This window comes from Marmota marmota, unplaced genomic scaffold (assembly GCF_001458135.2).
Source record: "Marmota marmota marmota unplaced genomic scaffold, marMar, whole genome shotgun sequence".
NCBI lineage: Eukaryota > Metazoa > Chordata > Mammalia > Rodentia > Sciuridae > Marmota > Marmota marmota.
The window spans coordinates 19790899-19811123 of record NW_026000164.1 but is presented as its reverse complement, the minus strand read 5'-3'; the positions used below and the strand labels follow the sequence as shown (position 1 = coordinate 19811123).

At 48.0% G+C, this 20225-nt stretch overlaps 1 protein-coding gene and 1 long non-coding RNA gene across 3 annotated transcripts in view; one reads left to right on the top strand and one right to left on the bottom strand.

The window, feature by feature from the left end:
* The first annotated feature begins 3302 nt into the window (after positions 1-3302).
* Cpa5 (carboxypeptidase A5) overlaps positions 3303-20225 on the top strand; it is a 17813-nt gene continuing 890 nt past the window's right edge. The window contains exons 1-9 of one of the 2 annotated variants that reach the window (XM_015493948.2): positions 3303-3410; positions 3648-3729; positions 4741-4875; positions 12446-12544; positions 13729-13830; positions 15510-15611; positions 15979-16089; positions 16452-16542; positions 19736-19935. In XM_015493948.2, the coding sequence (XP_015349434.1) occupies positions 3316-3410; positions 3648-3729; positions 4741-4875; positions 12446-12544; positions 13729-13830; positions 15510-15611; positions 15979-16089; positions 16452-16542; positions 19736-19935 (1017 nt within the window). In that variant the 5' untranslated portion in view covers positions 3303-3315. The remainder of the gene's footprint in view (positions 3411-3647; positions 3730-4740; positions 4876-12445; positions 12545-13728; positions 13831-15509; positions 15612-15978; positions 16090-16451; positions 16543-19735; positions 19936-20225) is intronic. The other variant, XM_015493949.1, reaches the window with a different exon arrangement.
* The window catches only part of LOC125611649, an 11953-nt gene continuing 9828 nt past the window's right edge, over positions 18101-20225 (bottom strand). Inside the window, exon 2 of the long non-coding RNA XR_007341886.1 lies at positions 18101-18310. This is a non-coding gene — a long non-coding RNA (uncharacterized LOC125611649). The remainder of the gene's footprint in view (positions 18311-20225) is intronic.

The following is a 20225-nucleotide window of genomic DNA, read 5'->3' as shown; positions in this document are numbered from 1 at the left end:
TTTTATGTGTCATCAAAAATACTGCCACTTATCATTAGAAGATGTCACTGCTTGTATGATACATCCTGATTTCAGAGATGCTAAAGTGAAAAAAAAAAGTTTCAGGATCAATGAACTGTAGCCATTGAAATTTAAAAATTAGCAGATCGATTAAATTGCAGAGTAAATCCAGCTGATGACCATAACCCACTTGAATCTAATGTATGAAATATGATATGTCAAGAGCTTTGTAATGTTTTAAACAACCAATAAAAAAAAAGAAACAAATATTTGATACAAATAAATTTTCCAGAATGCAGCCCAGAGAGACAGTGAAATAGAAATACAACTGGATGGTTCAAAGTCATGGAGGACAACATGAGAAGGCCAGATATCTATCTAATCAAAAGTTTCAGAGGAAGGTAATGGAGAGAGACAATATAATGGTTGAGAAATTTTGGAAATAGGAGAAAGAGAGCAATACCCAAATGAAACTAAATGATCCTGAAGCCGGAGAGAACAAAAGAAATCTGTACCTAGATATATTATGTATCTGAAGAATACATGATAATAAAACTTTAGAACATCAAAGGCAAAGAGATCTTCAAAGCAACTGGAAATGGAAAAAGATCTCCTAAAAAACCCAAAGTGGACTAACTGATTAAATAGAAAAAATGGAAGCCAGAAGACTGTGGAATAATATTTTCAACGTGTTTTGAGAAAAACAATAATCAACCAAGAAATTATACCCACTGAAACTCTTCCAAGAATGAGAGCAAAATAAAGAATTTCCAAATAAATAAAAACAGAGACTTTTGCTCAAGGAAAGTTTTATAAAATAGACTTGAAGCAGATGGGAACACAATCCTCGATGTGGTACACCTCACAGGGGGAAGATGGAGAATGCCAGTGTTCTGAGGAATCCTCCGGGGAAGGTTTGCTTACCTCTCATGTGTCTGCCTGGCTTTGACAACTTTCTGGGATCTTTAAATACTTAATTTTTGCGCCAAAGCAGTGATGAACTTAATAAGTTGTTATTTTATATTTTATCCTGCATTTGAGTTGTTTCATTTGGACAGGATTGTTTAGGTATTTCATCTGCCCACCTGCAGGAAATACAAGTAAGTCTTCTGACAAGATTTCTTTAGAGTAGCAGGGCAACTTAGTGAGACCCTGTCTGAAAATAAAAAAATAAAAAAGGCTGGGGATGTAGCTCAGTGGTTATGTGCCCTAGGTCCAATCCCCAGTACTGAAAGAAAAAAAAAAAGTTCCTTTCGAATAAACCAGTTGACCTGGTGTCCATCTTTCCCATCCTCAGAGTATAACATGCCTTCCTCTCATAAGCACATATACCAGCTCTATGTTTACCTTTGCCTGTAAGCTGTTTAAATTAATTGTCTACTTACCCCATTAGAAATATAAGGGCCAGAGCTGTGTTACTCTCTGTTTTACTCCCAGACCTCAGCAAGTGTCTGGCACATAGTAGGTGTTCAGTAGACATTTATTGCATAAATGATTAGTGAGTAATTATGAGCTAGAAGCCAATATAAGGTACTAGGTCAAGCACAGCAGTGGGTCTCTGCTTCAAATTTAGCCATTGAACGTGGTGCTTTTAGCGTTGGTGAATTTCCATTGAACTCTGTTGTCCAATCTGGTAGCCATTCACCAACTGTGGCTATTTAAAATGTACCAGAATTAATTAAAAGTAAAAATTCATTTCCTCAGTCACACTAGCCACGTGTCAAGTGGCTAGTGGCTATGCTCTTAGATACTGTTGGTGTAGAACATTTCCATTGTCATAGAAAGTTCCATTACATGTGCCATAGAATTCTCAAGAATTCTTAACTGCTTCTCTCTCTTTCTCTCTCTTGCTCTCCCTCTCACTCTCATTCTTTCTCTCTCTCTCCCCCATCCCTAAACCAGGTACAAGGATAGTTGTTTCATTGTTTGTGACTTAAAATGATGCTTTTGAACAAGAAGATGCTGGGTGCTTTCGGTGACTAGTACCATACCCACTCTTCTTTTAAATCCCTGAGCTATTCTTTACCAGTACATTCTTTTATTCCCATTGCCACTAAAGCTGCATGTTACTTGGGTGGGAAGAATAATTGCTTTCTTTTCTAGGTCCTTAAACCCTTTGCTAATGTTACTGTCTGGAGAGTTCCCAAAGCCAGGGTTCTAGGAGAGTTTGGCCCGTCTGAAGAGCTGACCCATGAAATAATGGAGTAGGACAAGAGGGGTGGGGAGGAGGGCCTTCTATCAATAGAAAACCTCCCCTCTCTGCACACATGGCCAGTTAATTGGCCATTCTGGGAAAGTATGGATGGGGAGGGGGGTGCTTCTGAGAATCTCCAGTGACAGTTAAGTGGCCTTTTGTCTGCCCTCTGTGGAACAACTCTCTGTCTCTGTCTTTCCTGTGGATTTTCTGTTCGATTCATCATTTGCCATTCACGCAGAATCTCTGCTTTGTCCTTCCAATATGATTGCCTTGTGTGCCGGCCTCTGCTTTATTCCTTCGACTCCCAGACCATAAAGGGGATCGTGTGGAGCTTCGGCAGGACTGAGAAACAGACTCTACCATATGTGGAGAACTGTAATAATGACTGCAGTGGATCTCACGTTCAGCACAAAAAGCTCTACTTGTCCTAGCAGAATGGTGACTACCTGAAGATAGAGACGAGGGACCTTGACTGAATTTCTTCTCACGCAGTATATATATTTCCTTTGCTCCCCTCTCCATTAACTCTTCTCTTTCCCTCTCCCCGTTGCAACCAGAGTACAGATCCAAAACACGGCTGCGACTAAGAGTTAATGCCCTCGAAATAATTCATCACCTTGCGCAGGCTTCGCCAGGCCACTTCACCGGGGCTGTCTCATCTAATATCCCCCAAAGCCCCGTGAGTAGGTAGTGGACCTATTATTAACCCCATCTGACTGAGGAGGTAGTTAATTGAGATTGGAGAGACTAGCTTAGTAGCCCTATATCTTTTAGAAGGGACCTGAGCACCGGGTTCTCTGTCCTCTTTCCCTGGACATGACGGATTCGATGGTCTCTAAGAGGCTGGCCCCAAACTCCCTTCTCCCTGAGAGGAAGGAAAAGCTGAGGGCCTTGTCTTCTTCCTTCTCTCTCTGCCCTTCCCAGGAGATGATTTGCCTAGGGAGAGGAGGCTGGGGAATCGGCCTGGCTCTCCCCATGTGGGAGCCACATGCTGGGTTCCCCAGGGTCTAATGCTCATTCTTGGGCCGCAGCCGCTGGCATTAGGTGCTGTGCTCTCCTGAGGCCTGGGCCGTGCCTGGGTGTGAAGAAAGTCCCTGAAGCTCCCTGGAGGAAGAAGCATGCTGGGTGTCCCCAGAGGAGGGACTGGCAGGCAGATACTCCTGGTCTTCAGCTTTATGCTGGCAGCAGCTTGGGGCCAAATGAATTTCACAGGGTAAGTGGCTGCTCCTTGGCAGGAGGAAGGGCTGACTGTGAGCCAGGGCACCCAGGTGTCAGTCCCAATGTGTGTTTGTGTGCTGGTGGAGGGGCTGTCCTGTTGGGACGGGATCAAGGCAGAAACATCAGGACTTTGGTTTCCATCCAGAACCTATATCGGGCTTCCACCTCCCCCTCTCCTGTTCCAGGGGGGCAGGCCACTCTGTAGCCTTCTCTACCCCTCTGTGTTTTCCAGAGACCAGGTTCTTCGAGTTCTGGCCAAAGATGAGGAGCAGCTTTCACTCCTCAGGGATCTGGAGGGCCTGAAGCCCCAGAAGGTGAGGACTGCCCTGGACTCAGGAACACCCCCACCTGAGCAGCTTGCAGCTAGGCTACCTGTCCTCCTCCCCCTTCCATACCTGCCCTCCTGAGGTCTCCACCAGTGATCACAAAACTGGAAAAATCAAATGTGGCTCCTCTTCAGGAAAGGTTGGGGACACTTGCCCACCAGGTTGGGTGGCCTAAAGACTGTAGCTTTCTTTTCCTCTGTCCTGGATGGGGGGAGGGGGGACGACGACTGCTGAGCAGATTCCCAAAGACAGCCGGAATGTCCTAAAGGCACATGGGAGGCACAGATGTCCCCGGTGGGATGCCATGCAGCATCAAGTGTGGACACATCTGCTTCTCGACTGAAATGGCTTAGCTTAACAAACCTGATTTTATTTGGGTTCATCCTCGTCAGGCCGAGCATTTGTTTCTGAGAACATTTGCCCTCTACAAGTTTTCAAGATGGGAAACATTTTCTTTGTCAATTATAATAGAAGGGTTTTTGTTGAGGGCTGTTGAAGCAATCATAGTTCTGGAAGTGGCCCAAAGCCCTTGCTCTTATATTTGTATGAGTGTCCCCCTCAATGAGGACTTATAACACTTTATATAAGTCCCTACATTTTACAAATTGAAAACCAGATGTAGGACATGGGGCTCCAGATTAAACCTCTCCTGCTTCTCCAGGGATCAGGAGTAGGGAGCACGAGGCCTCCCTCTTCTGACCTGGGTTCTTGTCCGTGTTACTGTCTCATGCTTAGGAATTCGGTGGGGCTCTGTGAATCCAAGCAAAGTTGCAATGGGTGAGAGAGGCTGGGATACAGAGGTGCTTGGAGGTAGGGAAAGAAACTTAGCAATGTGGGGATTTTGTTTATTGGTTCTGGTCTTTCTGGTCACCTGGGTTTTCCTTATGGAACTGGAGTCCTTTGAAATATTAGAGAAAACCATTTGGCTTTCAGGGCACCTACAGGATTGCGTAAAGACAGGCAACAAACACACCTGTTTTCATTTCCATTGTGAACAAGGTGGACTTCTGGCGTGGCCCAGCCAGACCCAGCCTCCCCGTGGATATGAGAATTCCTTTCTCTGAACTGAATGACATCAAAGCTTATCTGGAGTCTCATGGCCTTGCTTACAGCGTCATGATAAAGGACATCCAGGTGAGGTCCCACCCTGGCACTGAGGCCAAGGTCTTACCTTCCCCATGGGTTTCTGGTTGGGGCCCATCACAGAGGAAAAACGTTCAGGCTGAAAGCTGACATTTTGCTTCCGGATCTCCATCTGCGTGTTTGTGAACATGCCATGGAAGGAATTAAATTGCACATTTCTCAGGGAAAATGTAAACCTTGGACAGAGTTCCCTGGGTGGGGAGTTCCCATAGTGGGTAAGGATGCTGTGGATGAGTCCTCTTAGGGAAGAATTGGCAGCTAACAGCAAAAAATGGAGACCACAGGAAACAGCTTAGGTCTTTTCCTAAACGCCTCTGATGGCTTCCTTTGTTTTTCTGACTGTCCCCCACTGTCCTCATTGTGTCTTAGCCATGCAATACCAGGGGGGATTCCTTTACTCCAGAGGAGCACTGTGAGCCCTGCCATTCATCCCCGCCGGCTGCATCTCTGTGCAGGACTGTCTGTGTGGGCTTCTCTCCCAGGCAGGATTCTCCCAAAGGAACAGCTCTGGGTGAATGGATGCAGGCCAGACCTAGGATAGGGCAAAAGGAGCCCTCATCCCGGGCAGCCCTCAAACTCCCCGACCCCACTTGGTGCCGAACCTTTTAGCCACTCTTCTGAACTTGCAGGAAATTCTATTTCAACTGTTCTGTCTTCAAGGATTTCGCTAAGCCTCTGAGCTGCACCCTTCTGCCCGTGTTTTACTGACTGCGTACCTGCGGAATTGTATCCACACATTCATTCCCAGCCATGTTGTTCTGCACGGATCTTCTCGAGGACCCTGAGTGTGGGAACACGGAGCCTCCCAGAGCGCACACACTTGACACCGCATGCCAAGGGATAAACGCATTAAGCGGCATTCCTTTCCCATGCGAGCACAGGGCTGGGGCACTTGGGTCCATTCAAAGTCCTTTATCCCTCCTCAGGCACATCTGTTTCCCGCTCAACATGTGGGGGTGGGATGTTTCTCTAATTAAATCCCCCACAAACAAAATAGGGGAAACTTGCACAGACAAAAGAGGCTACCACATCAAAAGAAATAGAACTTAATTCCCATTTTTAGCTCATGCCTCTATTTTGAAGTTCGTGTTTCCCTGCTTCTGCCTCGCCCTGGGAACCCCGCGGCATTTGGCAAACAGATACGCAGAGGCTTGAAAATTTTTCTGTTGATTTTTGCACATCAGGGACAGTCCCAGAGTCACCTCCGAGTCTCCCCATTGCCCCCCTCTGGAGCTGGTCCTCTGTATTCTTCTCTGCCCCAGGCCCTATCCCCCTGGGGCTTTACATTCCCAGGAAAATGTCCCCTCACCCCATCTCTCTCCACCCTACCCAGCCTGGCAGGATTTTCATTCACCAACTCACTCTCTGCAAAGCATCACTCTCCCAATGCCATCCTTGAGGTCACTCTGTGGCTTAGAGGGTGCTGGGGGTGGGGAGAGGCTGGTTGATTTGTGGTGATGATGGTGATTTGTGGGGAGGGATCCAGGAGAGGACGGCTCAGAGGTGCTGACAGGACCGCAAGGGCTTTGCACCATTCAGGTTGTTGGCCACCAGATTTGTTTCAGATAATGACACAAAAGCCTGATTTTTCTGTCTGTTCTGTGGATCATCTCAGCCCCAGCACTTGGCATAGGGTCCCCTACATAGTGAGCCCTCGGTAATTGTCTGCAGAATGAATTACTCTGTTGGCAGGTTCAGGACCGGCTTGGGCAGAGGGTCCTTATTGACACATTGTCTTTTGTCTCCCTGGCCCCCTCCCCTCGTACTCCTCTGGGTTCAGTCGCATGCATCTTTCCCCCCTCCCCCCCACCACCACTTAGTTGGGGCTTCTATCGATGTTAGTTGAATTAATGGATGTGAGGAGGAAAGGAAAAAGGAGAAGGTGTGTTGGGTGGCCAGGGCCAGGCTGAGAGGGAGCGTCAAAGTCCTTGCTGCAGGCTTAGGCTAGAGGCTCAGGAGATTTTTGAGGAAGGAAAATTCTCCCCTTCCCCTGGCTCTGCTTGGGAAGGATGAGGTGGGCCTGTTCACTCCACCCAGAGACAAAGAGATGCCTACTGTGTGCTGAGTATTGGGCAAGGTGCTGGAAATACGGAGATTTAAAAATCCAGCACTGTTTCCAGGGGAGCTGGAGAGCGTGGGGGATGGGAGGGAGGGAGTAAGCGGTGATTACAATGGAGTGGTTGGGAGCGCTGGAGTGAGAGCAGGTTGCCATGGGAGCAAATACAAGAGGCACTGCACGTCGCGGTGCTGAGAAGGCGGTAATTACTGTGTGGCTCAAGAGAAGGGAAGGGGGGCTGGGGAGAAGGGAGCCCCCACCCTGATTGCGGCTGAGGCCGGACCCCATCCTCCGCCCTGTGCAGAGGTCAGGATTTTTTCCCCGCCCCCGGAAAAATGGTGGGGGAGACTTCAGAGGGGCTTTGACACCATCAGATTTGCATTTCAGAAAAACCACTCTGACAGTGACAGTGTTGAGTCGGGGACAGGGCCAGGGAGAGACTGACAGGCAGGAGGGTGGTGAGGAAATTGCAGTGGGCCAGGCAAGAAATTATCTGATTCCGAGTGAGCTCTATTTGCATTTAATTTTTCTTCACCTCCTCGTTCCTTTCAGCCCTTGGTGTTTTTTTTTTTTTTTTTTTTTATCAGACCATGATAATTTGTNTTTTTTTTTTTTTTTTTTCCTTAGGATGAGTCACCATGGAAAAGCTTCACTTGAGCAATCAGCTCTGTGGATTTTAATGGCTTTTTTCTGATTACAAAATTAATAAATATTCATGTTAGATAATTTGAAAAATAGGGGAAAAGCATAAGAAGAAAACAAAAATCACCCATGCTCTGACCATCTAGATGGGAATACAATTTAGTGTAAATATTGCCTCACCAATTTCCTCCTTTCTCCTGGATCATTTCCATTAGCATACAAATGGAGAGTTATTTATCCCATCTTTAAAAATCCTCTCTTGATCCCATCCCTTGCCCCTCCAGCCATCACCCCAATTCTCTGCTTCTCCGTAGGGTAAAACTTCCAGAAATGTTGACTTTTTATACTTGTCCGGCCTCCTCATCCCCACCCGGATTGTTCCCCCTTATACACCAAAGCTGCCTCCCATAATGGCGCCCAGAACACTAGGTTCAGCTCAGTTGTCAGCTCTCAGGATTCATCACGACAGGCACATCTGGTCCGGCTGTTCCCTGCATCAGGCCTCTTCTCTGGGCTTCCAGAACACTGCTCTGTCCTGGCTCCCTGGTTGTTCCTTTGTCCATAGTTGTCCTGTTTCCAGCTCTGTCCTTGGACTTCCCCTCCATTCCCTCATCCAGGATCATGGCATCACATCCCTTCAACCTCCTCCCTTATTACGTTTCAGCCAGTGCCTCTTCCTGAACTCCCCTGCTCACCATGTCCATTTGGTGCCCCATGAGCATCTCAGGTCCAAACCAAGCACCCCCAGCCCCACCTGCTCCTCCACAGCTGTCCTCAGCTCAGGAAACAATGTTATCATTCTTCCAGTCACTCAGGCAAGAAACTTAGTCACTGTTAATTGTGGTGGATTGGATGTGGGGTGTGAGAAAAGAACCAAGTCTTACTTCAAAAGTTCCCCTTCTTCTCACCCCCTTTCCCAACTCCCTATCTCCTCCCCCTGCTCCACTCTTTTCCTTGGCATTGAACACTGCATCTCGTTGTCTATAATCGATGTCTTTATCTCATTGGTGTCCTGCATTCCTTGCTAGACTGGAAGCTTTATGAGGCAGATGGTTTTCTTTGTTGGCTGCCATGTCTTTAGTGCCTAGCACATAGGATATGATCAACAAAAACATGTTTGCTGGAAGGAAGGGTTTCAAATGGGAAAATGCTGTTGGTTGGTGTGGGGGTGGGTGGCACTCTAAAAAAGGAGAGGGTGACAGTAGGGAGGATTACAGAAGGCAGGGAAGAAGGGACAATCATGGGCAAGACTCAGAGGGAGAATCAGAGTCTGACTATGTCAAGGGGGCAGGTTCACAAGAGGACCCAGGCTGTGCTGTTGGTGCTAACTCACCCAAATGACCAATAGTGGGACTATATGCCATCCAAACCTGACAGATGCCATATTTCCTCTGGAATCCAGATTTTCTAGTCCTTTTTTTTTTTTTGGCACTAAAGATTGATGTAGGGGTGCTCTACCACTGAGCTATACCCCAGCATTTTTATTTTTATTTTGAGACAGGGTCTTGCTAAGTTTTTGAGGCTAGCCTCAAATTTGTGATCCTCCTGCTTTAGTCTTCCGAGTAGCTGGGATTACAGGCATGCACCCACTTAGCCATGCCTTATAACGATCCATGAGCCCAGGAATAATTATTGTCTTTGTTATCGTCCTCGGCATCTTCATCATAGCCAGCATTTGCTGGCATTGGCTACATGCCTAGCAACATATAGTAATCCTTCTAATCCTCATGAGAACAACTTTAAAGCATGTGCTAACATATGCAATAACATGATTCTTGTTTCATGAGGGGAAACTGATGCACAAAAAGTTAATAATTTGCCAAAGTTAGCAATAGTGTCAGGGTCTAATCTGAGGCAGCCTGGATCTGGGACCTGTACTCTGCCCCTGCAGTTGGCTTCCTCGGCAGTAATGAGGTGTTTAAACTTTGTGATCAATGAAGTTGTGGGGTCCCTTTTAAAAACATCAGATCAGGAGCCCCTCCCCATGTATGTTGCCTGTGGACTGTTCAGGATGTTGGCCATGTAACAAATACAGGCCTAATTGAGAAAGTCAGGAACAGTCAGTGTGGAGCTCCCCACCAGGTCCCATGAGCTGCGGCCATTTACGTCTGGGGTCGGAGCTCTGTGAACGAGGTCTGCCTCAGTCTCTTCCTCTCCCCCATCTTGGGGGGTGCTGTTCTTTGCCTAGTGCCCCCATCCTCCCTTTCCTTGTCATAAGTTAGCTAACACCAAGGTATTACTGCCCCTGTCTGGTTATGGCTTCCAGGGAGGCAAATGGCTAATCTGCTGAGTTTCTTCTTCTTTTTTTCCTGAGGAGTCTGACAGGGTTTTAACAGGCATCCTGAGCCTGTGGTAAGGCCACATTCTTAGCTCTCCTCTGTCTCATCCCCTTCCCTGGGCCCTAGGAAGGGAGCAAACATCTGTGCAGTTTTCAGGCCAGGGTAGATTAATGTTCCTGGAATTGGGGCCCAGCTGCGAGGGCCTGAACATTCCCAACTCCTAAGAGGGTGTCACATCCATTCACAAGCCTGGGAGGGTGTTTAGAAAGCTATTTGCAGTTTGGTGCCGATTTCCATTTGCCTCCAAGCTGTTTTGTGGAACAAAGGATGACCTCCTGGGAGCTGTGTATGTTCCTGGCTGCAAACTGGGCCCTCTGGTCCTTTCCTCCTAGTTTCTTCTCCTGCCTTCCATATCCCGCACCCACCCCTTCATGCACTCCACCAGGCCCTTGGAGATTAGACCTCCAGGCCCCACAACTTCATTCCCATGAGGCCAGAGTGGGGACCAGGCTGCCCTGGCCCAGCTGCTGTCCCCCTTGCAGCTGCTCACCCAGCTGGTAGCACCAGTCCATAATGGTGGGCACACATCCGTCACGGTGGGCCTGCCCAGAGATGGGTGGATTTTCTGGGAAGAAGACACAGTCTCTTTGTTAGAGCTTCCCAGGGTGGTGCTCCTGAGTAGCCATTGAGAGCTCCTCCAGCCATGTCTAATTTAACCAGTAATCCCAGTTTTGCCCAACTGGGAACCCCAGACAAGCCAGCTCAGCTATAGAAAACAGCAATTACGTTGCCTAGCATGTGGTCAGTGCTCAAACATAAAGTAAAATGATCTCCAGGCACCAATTCCCAGGTCCTTTTGAAATCTCTGAACTTGAGAGAGCCATGAGCAAGTGGACAGGACCCTCAGAGCTGAGTGCGTCATTGGATAGCAGCTCATCTGTAGCAGGGGAGGAGGGGACCCTGTCTGTCTCTCAGCCCAGTGAAGACTTTGCTGCTGTTACCTCATATTAACCATTAGAGCTTTGGATTTGGATATTATTTATTCATTTAATAATTCTTACTTATTAATCTAATATAAGCACATGGCCAAAATGTAAAAAAATAGAGAAGAGAAAACAAATTGCTTGAAATCCTAATTTCTTCTTCTAACAGGCATTGTTAATATTCTGGTGGATATTTTTTTAAGTGTCTTATTTTCCTGTACTTGGGGTTACTTCATTTTTCATCATTAAAACAAAACAAAACAAAACACTTTTTAATTGTAAGAATAGTGTGATGCAGTTTTCAGCTGTTATTAACATTTTGCCCATTTGTGTTCTCTCTCCTCTCTTTCTGTATTCATACACACACACACACACACACACACAGGTGCACACATATGTATATAAGTTATTGTTGCCCTTTAGTTTGGCTAGCTAGCCTAAGGAACCTGAGGCTAGGAAATAGAATAGCTCATTCTTTACTCACCTCTGCCACTTGTTAGCTTTGCCATTAAGTCTTGACACCTCTTCAATCTGCTTTATTTCTGAAACATACAGAGTTAATACCTGCCCTGGCATCTGGTCAAGTGAGATCATGGGAATAAAGATGCTTGGTAAACCAAAAGGCTCTGGTCCAAATCTAGGCATTGTCAAGACTCATTTGTGATCCAGAGCTGCAAACCAGGGGCACCTCTGGGTTGATGAGGATGTGATCAACACCCTCTGTGGCAGGCACTTCCCATAGGCACGTCAGTCAGTTCTGAATCCTGGGGTGACTTAGTCCCTGGGTACCAAGATAAGGGTATGAGTTTGGATGAAGGGCACCTGCCCATCTCACTGTGACCCAAGGTGGAAAAGTGTCCCGGGATGATATAGGTGATCTGAGCAGTGAATAGTCAACTCACCTAAATGTCCTCCCAGTGGTCAGTGGGAAGTGCCACATGAAGGTTGAGTGCCACCTCTAAACTGGTATGCAGGATGTTGTTTTTTTCTCACCTATGCTTGTGTTTATTTAAGAGGCGGTCAACATGGTGAATGAAAGACCGTTGACACTTTAGTGGTGATTTGGACTGGCCTTGTCATACCCGACTTTCCAAATGATTTGGATACCAGTCATTCATGCTACTTCCTGGGGGTAGAGTCAATGTTGGGGGTCTGCTCCCCCTAGGGTCTCCCCAGGGTTCAGCTTGGGTTCTGATTCAACAGAATATTTACAAAGGGAAAGAGTAGATGATGAGCATCTTTTCTAAAACTCCTTCCTATCCATTATTACATTTTATTCTGCGAGGTAACAAGGCAGACATTGCTGTCCTAATTTTCAAGGTTAGAAAAACTAAAGCCAGCAAGTTCCACAGTGAGCTGGTGGCAGAGGCAGGCTTAAAACCCAGCTCCCCAGACACCTTGCCCCGTGCTCATTGAGAAGTAGCAGGGTGGATGGCGGTACCCGAGTCCCCAGCCCCCTCCTCACCACCTGCTGCAAGGTGCCCGCTCACAGTGGCTCATTTCCCTGTGTCGATGCTGTCTTTCTGTGTGGCCGGTCCAGGCTGGGCTCAGGAGAGGCACAAGGACCTTCTCTGCCCTCCAGAGTGTCTCTCATCTCTCAGGTGCTGCTGAACGAGGAGAGAGAAGCCATGGCGAGATTGCGCCGGCTGGAGCGCAGCACCAGTAGCTTCAGCTATTCCTCTTATCACACGCTGGAGGAGGTAGGCCTGCGGGTCCAGCTCTGGGCTCTCTCTTGCCTCTGGGCTCCTTGGATTCTCCAGACTCAGGCAGAGACCAATGAAGGTGCTGGAGTCTATGAAAAACTGTGAACTTGGGGAGTGAAGAGTAGATATTAGGTGAACATCTGTTGGGCAGTCAGCTTAAATGGGATCCAGAAGCCAGTTAGAGGGGACTACAGTTCAATAGGATGATCCTAAGCAGGCACAGAGCAGAGTAAAAGGGTCTATACTGGGCAGAACACTAAGGTCGGTGGAGGGTGCCTCCAGACCCTTTTCTCTGGCTAGGGATCAGGGATCTCTACCTTTCCATGAGCAGTCCTGGTGTTCAGGGGCACTGTGGGTATGGGTAATTGAGGGTATAAGGAGCAAGAAGCCAGTCATACTTGTAGAATCAAACAGAGTCACCTTGGAGAAAATTCATAATTACAGTGACAGCCAGCTAGAGCAAGTGTGACTGGTGGTGACTTGTTTGTAAAGGAGAATCTGCAAGGAAGGCACAGAAATTCCCACTCCAGAAAGAAATGCAAGGTCCACTTCTTATTTTGCATGTAAAAGACATGGCCTTATTGATAGCGTCCACTCTGTCACTGTTACCACTTTTCCCACCTCACAAGGCCTTTAATAAAGGAGACGTTTTATTTTCTTATATTTCTTAATCATATTTACTGAAAGGATAAGAGAATGGATTAATATAGCCTACAACTATTTATTGATGCTAAAGATAAATATAAACAGGAACTCTGCCTTCAAAGAACTTAGAATGTAAAAAGAATAATAAGATTAAAAAAAAAGAGAGAGAGAGAGATACTACAAGGTCTGTGGATTCCTCAATCGGAGAATGGACCAAAGGATGAAGGCATGTGAGAACTTTCAACAGAGAGAGCCATGTGGGGATTTGAGTAGGCTCAGCACCTGCTCTTCTCCCAGGCAAAGGCACAGCTCTGCACAGGGATGAGGAGCCTGCCAATCCAGCTAGACTACAACTCACTGTCCTTAATTCTTAGAGCATCTTCAATTCCAGTTTTTAATCTGGATCCTTTTAGACTCTCAAAAGAGGTGGACAATGGAAAAGGGTGGTGGGATGGGGGGAGGAGACTATTCAGAGACATCTTGGGGTTCACCCTTCTCTTAAGTTAACTGACAGTCTGAGACTTCGTTCCTTTCAGATCTATAGCTGGATTGATAACTTCGTAGCCGAGAATTCAAATATCGTCTCCAAAATTCACATTGGCAACAGTTTTGAAAATCGGTCCATTCTTGTTCTGAAGGTAAAAGTTCTGTGTCAACTAGTGGACTCTTCAGTGACAGCCTCTAGCATAAGATCGAGCCTGTGTAGGTAGTGACTGGATGGGAGTTTTGGGGACAGGAAAGATGTGCATGTTCCTGTCTTTGGGTGACTCATAAGCTTTGAGATGTGGTATTCAGGGATCCACCCTTGTAGGTATGGGCAGGTGACAGTGCAGTGACCTTATCAGGAAGTAGTGGGAGGGTTGCTAAGGAGATGGAGCTGCAGAGTGGCCATTGTCACCTGGACTTGGGGTGGGAGTGTGGGTGAGTCAGTGTTCTTCCTGTTGCTTCAGTTGCTTTATCTGTTAAGTGGGAAAAGAGATACAGTAAGGGCTCATCTGACAATGATCAAAGTCATCTGGCTCAGATAGCTCCATGAACAGGCCTGAGTCTCTGGGGAAGCCTCCCAGCCCTTCACAGGGGCCACTGGAACAGTGCTTGAGCAAATTTGGCAACTGCAGTCCCCTTGATCATGAAGGAAGCAGCATAGGTGAGTGCAGAGTCCAGTGGAAAATAGTTCTTAGGGCATATCCCCAAGGGCACCAGATGCACGGGCCATGCAGGGCACTTGATGTCAGTGGTCAGGAAGGACAAGAGCTACTGCTCTCAACAATGTTCTGCTGGACATTTCTGAACAGCAATGTGGCCTCATCTCACCTGGCCCTAGACTTCACCTGTTTCTGCTTCCACCCCTGACCTGGCGCTGCCCCAGACTCTGTAATGTGATCTGAGACCTTGCTTTTCAAAGTGTGGTCCTTGCACAGCAGCGTCCACATCACCTGGAAGACTGCATTTTGTAAATGCTGACCCTCAGACCCTCCCCAGACCTATGGAATCAGAATCCTCATTTGAGTTTTCCCTGTCTCTAACCTTCACTTCCTGCTCTTCTCCCCTGGTGAGCCACTTAGGCGAGCCCCCCCCCGGGCCCATAGACCAACCACAATGAGTTTATTGCCCATGTCTCCAACTCTGGCCCCTCTCCCAATCCTACAGACTCCTAGAGACTGGGTCACTGAACACACCCCTCAGGCATCCCACAGGCACCACAGATGCACATATGTATCTAAAAATCTAAGCATATCATGTCCCCTTCTTTCCCTTACCCATTTTATCTGCCATCCCTTCACCACCCCTCTCTGCCCCCACCCCTCCACAAACACACAGACAGTGGCTTCCACTGAAATTGCCACTATCATTTTTTTTGCCTCTCTCTCTCTCTCTCTTTTTTTTTGGTGGTCCTGGGGATTGAACCCAGGGCCTTGTACGTACAAGGCAAGCACCCTACCAACTGAGCTACAGCCCACTGCTCTCAGTTTCTGATACCACCCTGGGGGATACATGTGCCCATTAAAGTTTGAGAAGCATTAGTCTTAAGACGCCCTCAATTCAGGGAAATTCTATGCTTCTGGATCACTTTGCCCTCCAAGAGGCCCACTGTGTAGCCAAAGACCCCCATACATGTGCACTTCATAGGCCATGGGCTCCATGGGCACACGCTCAGGTGGGTGCACCCCAACTCCTGCCCAGGCTGGCATATGGCACCATCCCAGGCACTGAAGTTATATCAGGGGCCTCCTTCCAGGAAGCCCCAAGATGACACCGTACTTGTCTTTGGTCAAACCTCCTTAAACCTCGTTTGGGGCCTGGTTCTTTATCCCAGTTCAGCACTGGAGGTTCTCGGCGCCCTGCCATCTGGATTGACACTGGGATTCACTCCAGGGAGTGGATCACCCATGCCACTGGCATCTGGATTGCCAAGGAGGTCAGCAGGGACCTGCAGCCAAAGTGGAGCTGGAGCTGGGGTGGAGCTGGAGCAAGGTGGAGATGGGGGTTGGGGCTGGGGGAGCTTTGATGGTCCCTCTAGTTGAAAAAGTAGACTCAGTCACTTTGAATTCCAGTGCTCTATCCCCATCCCCTTTGAAATACCTAGTATGTGCTCTGGCCTCTTGGAACACAGAGCCCATCTCTACTCTGTCTTCCAGTTGTTTCAAATTTAAGACTGGTTCTGTGTGAGGATGTGCTTGATGACCTGATGCCATCTCCACTTGCAGCTGCTGGCTGGACAGATGTCCTGTTCTGCCTCTGAGGAGAGCCCAGCAGGGCCTCCCATCCCTCACCCTTTCTTGCAGATTGTCATTGAATTTGGCAAAAATGGCCTCCTGACAAACATACTGAAAGCCATGGACATCTTCATAGAGCTTGTCACCAACCCTGATGGGTTTGCTTTTACTCATAGCATGGTGAGGGCACCTGGGGAGTGTGGAGGAGGGGTCAGCCCTGGAGGAACCAGGGAAAAGTCACTGCGGCCTCTGGAGGCGGCCTCTTCAGGGTACCATAGCTCTGACTTCTTGCCCTTCAACCTCCTGACCAAGAAAGGTCACCACTGGTGACCTGTGATCAGTCCTTTCCCCAAACCGGATTTCAAGCACGCATCCTCGTCTGCAGTCTTGGCCCAGCCCCAGGCCAGCCCCACCTTGTTCTGGAGTTCTTCCCTTTGCTCCTTCCTGCCCCACCAGACTGCCCTTCATGGGCCAGAATGTCAGCACACCCATCCCTGGGAGTGGGCCCAGTGAATGGGGTCACCTGATCTGGGCTTTCTCAGAACCGCTTGTGGCGGAAGAACAAGTCCAGCAGACCTGGCATCTTCTGCAACGGCGTGGATCTCAACAGGAACTGGAAGTCAGGTTTTGGAGGTATGGAGATCTGTGGTCCTGGGCAGGGCTGGAGGAAGGAGTTGTTGGTCTCCCACACAGTCAGATTGTGTTGACTCATAACTTGAGGGGCAGGGCTATTGGAATTTGCTAATGTGCATCAGTCACGGTCAGGGACAGGCAAGGACATACCTAAGATTGACCATGGAATGGGGAAGAAGTTGTACATGTGTGTCAAATGAATACCTAGGCCAAGCTTTCATGGGGACATTGAAAGGAGCCTCTATCTCCTAAAGGAGGATGAACTGCAAGGTCAAGTCCTAACATGGCAGAAAATAACCTAAGGAGGTTTCATCCGTTGTTCAAAATCCAGAGTTTACAGTGTTCCCCAAGTGTCCCTGGCTTCTCTCTAGAGGGAACACAGCACAAAGTCATGCTTCTGAACCCATTGTCCAAGAGCTGAGACTCACCCCTTGGGGAGATCAGAGAAGTAGTTCAATATAGAATGAACCAAGTCCTTATCATCCTTGCCTACTCAAGCCTAGTTTTCTTTTCTTTTTTAAGCCTAGTTTTTATTCTTGAGCCATTATTTTGTGACTCTGCTGGCAGGCTGGTGGGCTGGTGCCTACCTGCAGGCTGTGTGGACCCACTGCTGGGTGGGCAACTTTCTCCCAAGTTTCATGGTTTTCTTCCTTGACTGTCTCTCTCTCACCATGCCATGAGCGCACGGACTAGATGAGGAAACTGGGTTCTCCAGAAAGCCAAGAGACAGTACATGGACCCCGGAAATGCAGCAGAATGATGGGTGGGATGCTGGGGACAGCCGGGACAGCCTCCAGCACATACACAGTCCTTAGTCCCCAGATACAGTGTCCACATTCCACTATTGTGCAGGGTGGGTTTGGCTCCACAGGGGGCAGTTCTATTACTGTTGATAAGCAGATCTCTAGGCTGGTGGCCAAACCAATGATGTAGACCATTTTAGATCTGGATGTCCATTGTCCTGAAAATCTAGCTTCTTAGGGGTCTGTTCTCATTGAAAATTAAGGTAGTTCTGAAGCACTGGGAGTGAGGCCTCTAACTCTCCTGGTAGATGTTGCCTGGGGGGTCTGAGCTCTGCATGTAACCACTGCTGTAAAGGAACACAACCATGTAAAATTAGATGTTTCCTTCTCCAAATGACCAGATGCTTGCCCTGGATGGACATCCATGGGAGCCCCACTGAACTACTAGTTGGGCTACCCCAGGATCAATGCAGATCCTGGGGTAGCCCAGCTAGTAGAAAGACAAATTACCTCTTAAAGAAAATAACTTTTGTGGGTTTCTCTTATAGGAAAAAAAATCTGTATATATACAATGTAAAAAAACAATTAGGGAGAAAGAAACCCAGAGGGGCCAAAAAGCTCCCATAATCCCACTACCCAAAGATTACTGCTTTTAATAATTTACCATGTCCTTCCAGAGATTTCCCCTTGCTACAAATTACATTTTAGAGAAGGAAAAATAAATAGCTAATGAATCCATTAGCAGGTACTTGTGAAACAGGAAGGCTCAGAGGACCTTGACTGTGAACGTCAGAGAGGCAGGCAGCTAATTCCCATTTGGTCAGGGGAAGATTAGTTTATTCTGCTTAGCTCGAACCAGAACTAATGGCCTGAAGTGTTTCTCCATATTTGGGCAAAGCCACCTGGTCGTTGGCAGGGGAACTGCTTTCCCTGCGTGGGCTGCAAACACAGACAAAGCTCTCAGCCCGTCCCGCTCGGCTCATCTGTTGGTATTTGTCATTCGTCAAGTGGAGCAGGTGCAGAAGCTGCAGGCAGACACAACAAACAGGGCCACTGTTAGCCAGCCTGGGGGCTGCCTCGCACCCCCTTGCTCTCTGCAGATATGTCCCTTTCTACCTGAGGTCCCCTATCCCAGGCCAGGACCAGCCAACCAAGAGGTGATGGGCTCCCCAGTGACAGAACGGTCTCTGGGCTGCCTGTGACCAGAATTAGCAAGTTTCTGAGTTGGTGACTCAGGTGGGAAGATTTTGTTTATGGGTTTATTATTGCCTTAATTTAATTGCTGCATCATGGGTTGTCTGGAGACTGTGCACTTTTGGAGAGGATCAATTTGTTGCATTCCTAGATCCTCATTTGAACTGGTCCTTGGGCCACCGCGCTGGCCCTGGGGGCAAGAGGGGCGCTCTGGCATCTTCATGAGGCTTCAGAAGTTGGGGGGATCCCTAGCCTCTGAACCAGGCTTGAAGGCAGCTATTTTCGGGAAGAAAAAGGATAGGGGACCTGGGATGGCTCCTTGTCCATGAGACTGTAACCCACAAATCTTGACCAGCCTGGTTCAGCCCTCCACAATGTGGCTTTTGGTGAGGAGCACAGAGGAGTGGAAGAGGAAGGAAGGATGAGGGAGCAAAGAATCTAGGAGGAGATGGGAACAAATTAAAACTGTCAAAAAATATATGGGGGGGGGGAGGGGAGGGTACAGCTCCTCTTTGTCATCTCCCCTAAGTAGGTCCCCAAGAAGAATTCCCAAAGACTTCTTGCATCTGTGCTTCCCAGTTCAGATTCAGGCAAATATGGGAATCTGCTTTCTTTTCCTGGCCCCCCAAGTCCATGGAGCTCCTGGGGCCATGTCTGGGGCAAAGCTTGAGCAGACACTAGGTCTGAGCCCTCAACACCAGTGAAGCCAAGAAAGAGCAGCTGAAGGTGAAGCTGAGATTGGGGCAGAAACCCAGAGTTTCTCCTAGATGCATCTTCTGAGGCAGGCCTGCCTTTCCAATGGAACCACAGTCAGGTCTTACCTAAAGGACAAGCCAAGGGGGCTCCTTCAGTTTATAGAGTTGCTGGGTCACGATGTGGCTACATGCTCTGATGTATGAGACCAGAGTATGCAGCAATAACAAACACCCCTTCAAATCTTAGTAGCTTACTCTGAAGTAAGAGTTTGTTTTGCATGAGCACAAAGTCTAATGTAGGCAGATGATTTCCATTAGCAGTTTTCATTCAGTGGTAACAGAGGGACACAGGATGCTGCTTCTTTCTAGAATGTTTTGCTCCTAACCAGAAGTGACACATCATTTTTGCTCAAGTTTTCGTTGTTCAGAAGTAGTCACATGACCTCAACCAAACTGCAGAGGAAACTGGGAGATATGAGGGAGCATGTGGGTGTTTTGTGAGAACTGTCTCTGCCACAACCGGGAATACCAACCCTTTGGATGATTTTATTTTACTTCCAGGAAATGGTTCTAACAGCAACCCCTGCTCAGAGACTTATCATGGGCCCTCACCACAGTCAGAGCCAGAGGTGGCCTCCATTGTGAACTTTATCACAAAACATGGGAACTTCAAAGTTCTGATCTCCATCCACAGTTACTCTCAGATGCTCATGTACCCTTATGGCCACTCTATGGAGTCTGTTTCAAATGAGAAGGAGCTGGTAAGATTGAGCTTGGGGGAGGAAGAGGTCCCTCCTCCAGGAAAATCCATATCTGGCATATTCCCAGGGGTACTGGCTCTCCTGAAACAACAGTCTGGATCAATGTACCCTGTGGTAGGGAGGAGGGGGAGCTTGTTCTCATTCAAGTTCAAAGCTGGAGGTGCTGTGCTACCGTCTCACAAGAGCTATCTGCATGATCGACTTCTGGGACTCCTCAATCCATGCTTCTCACCACTGCTGAGGGTGCTGGGGTGTGTGGGGAGCCACTCTGAGCCCTAGCCTCTCACCCT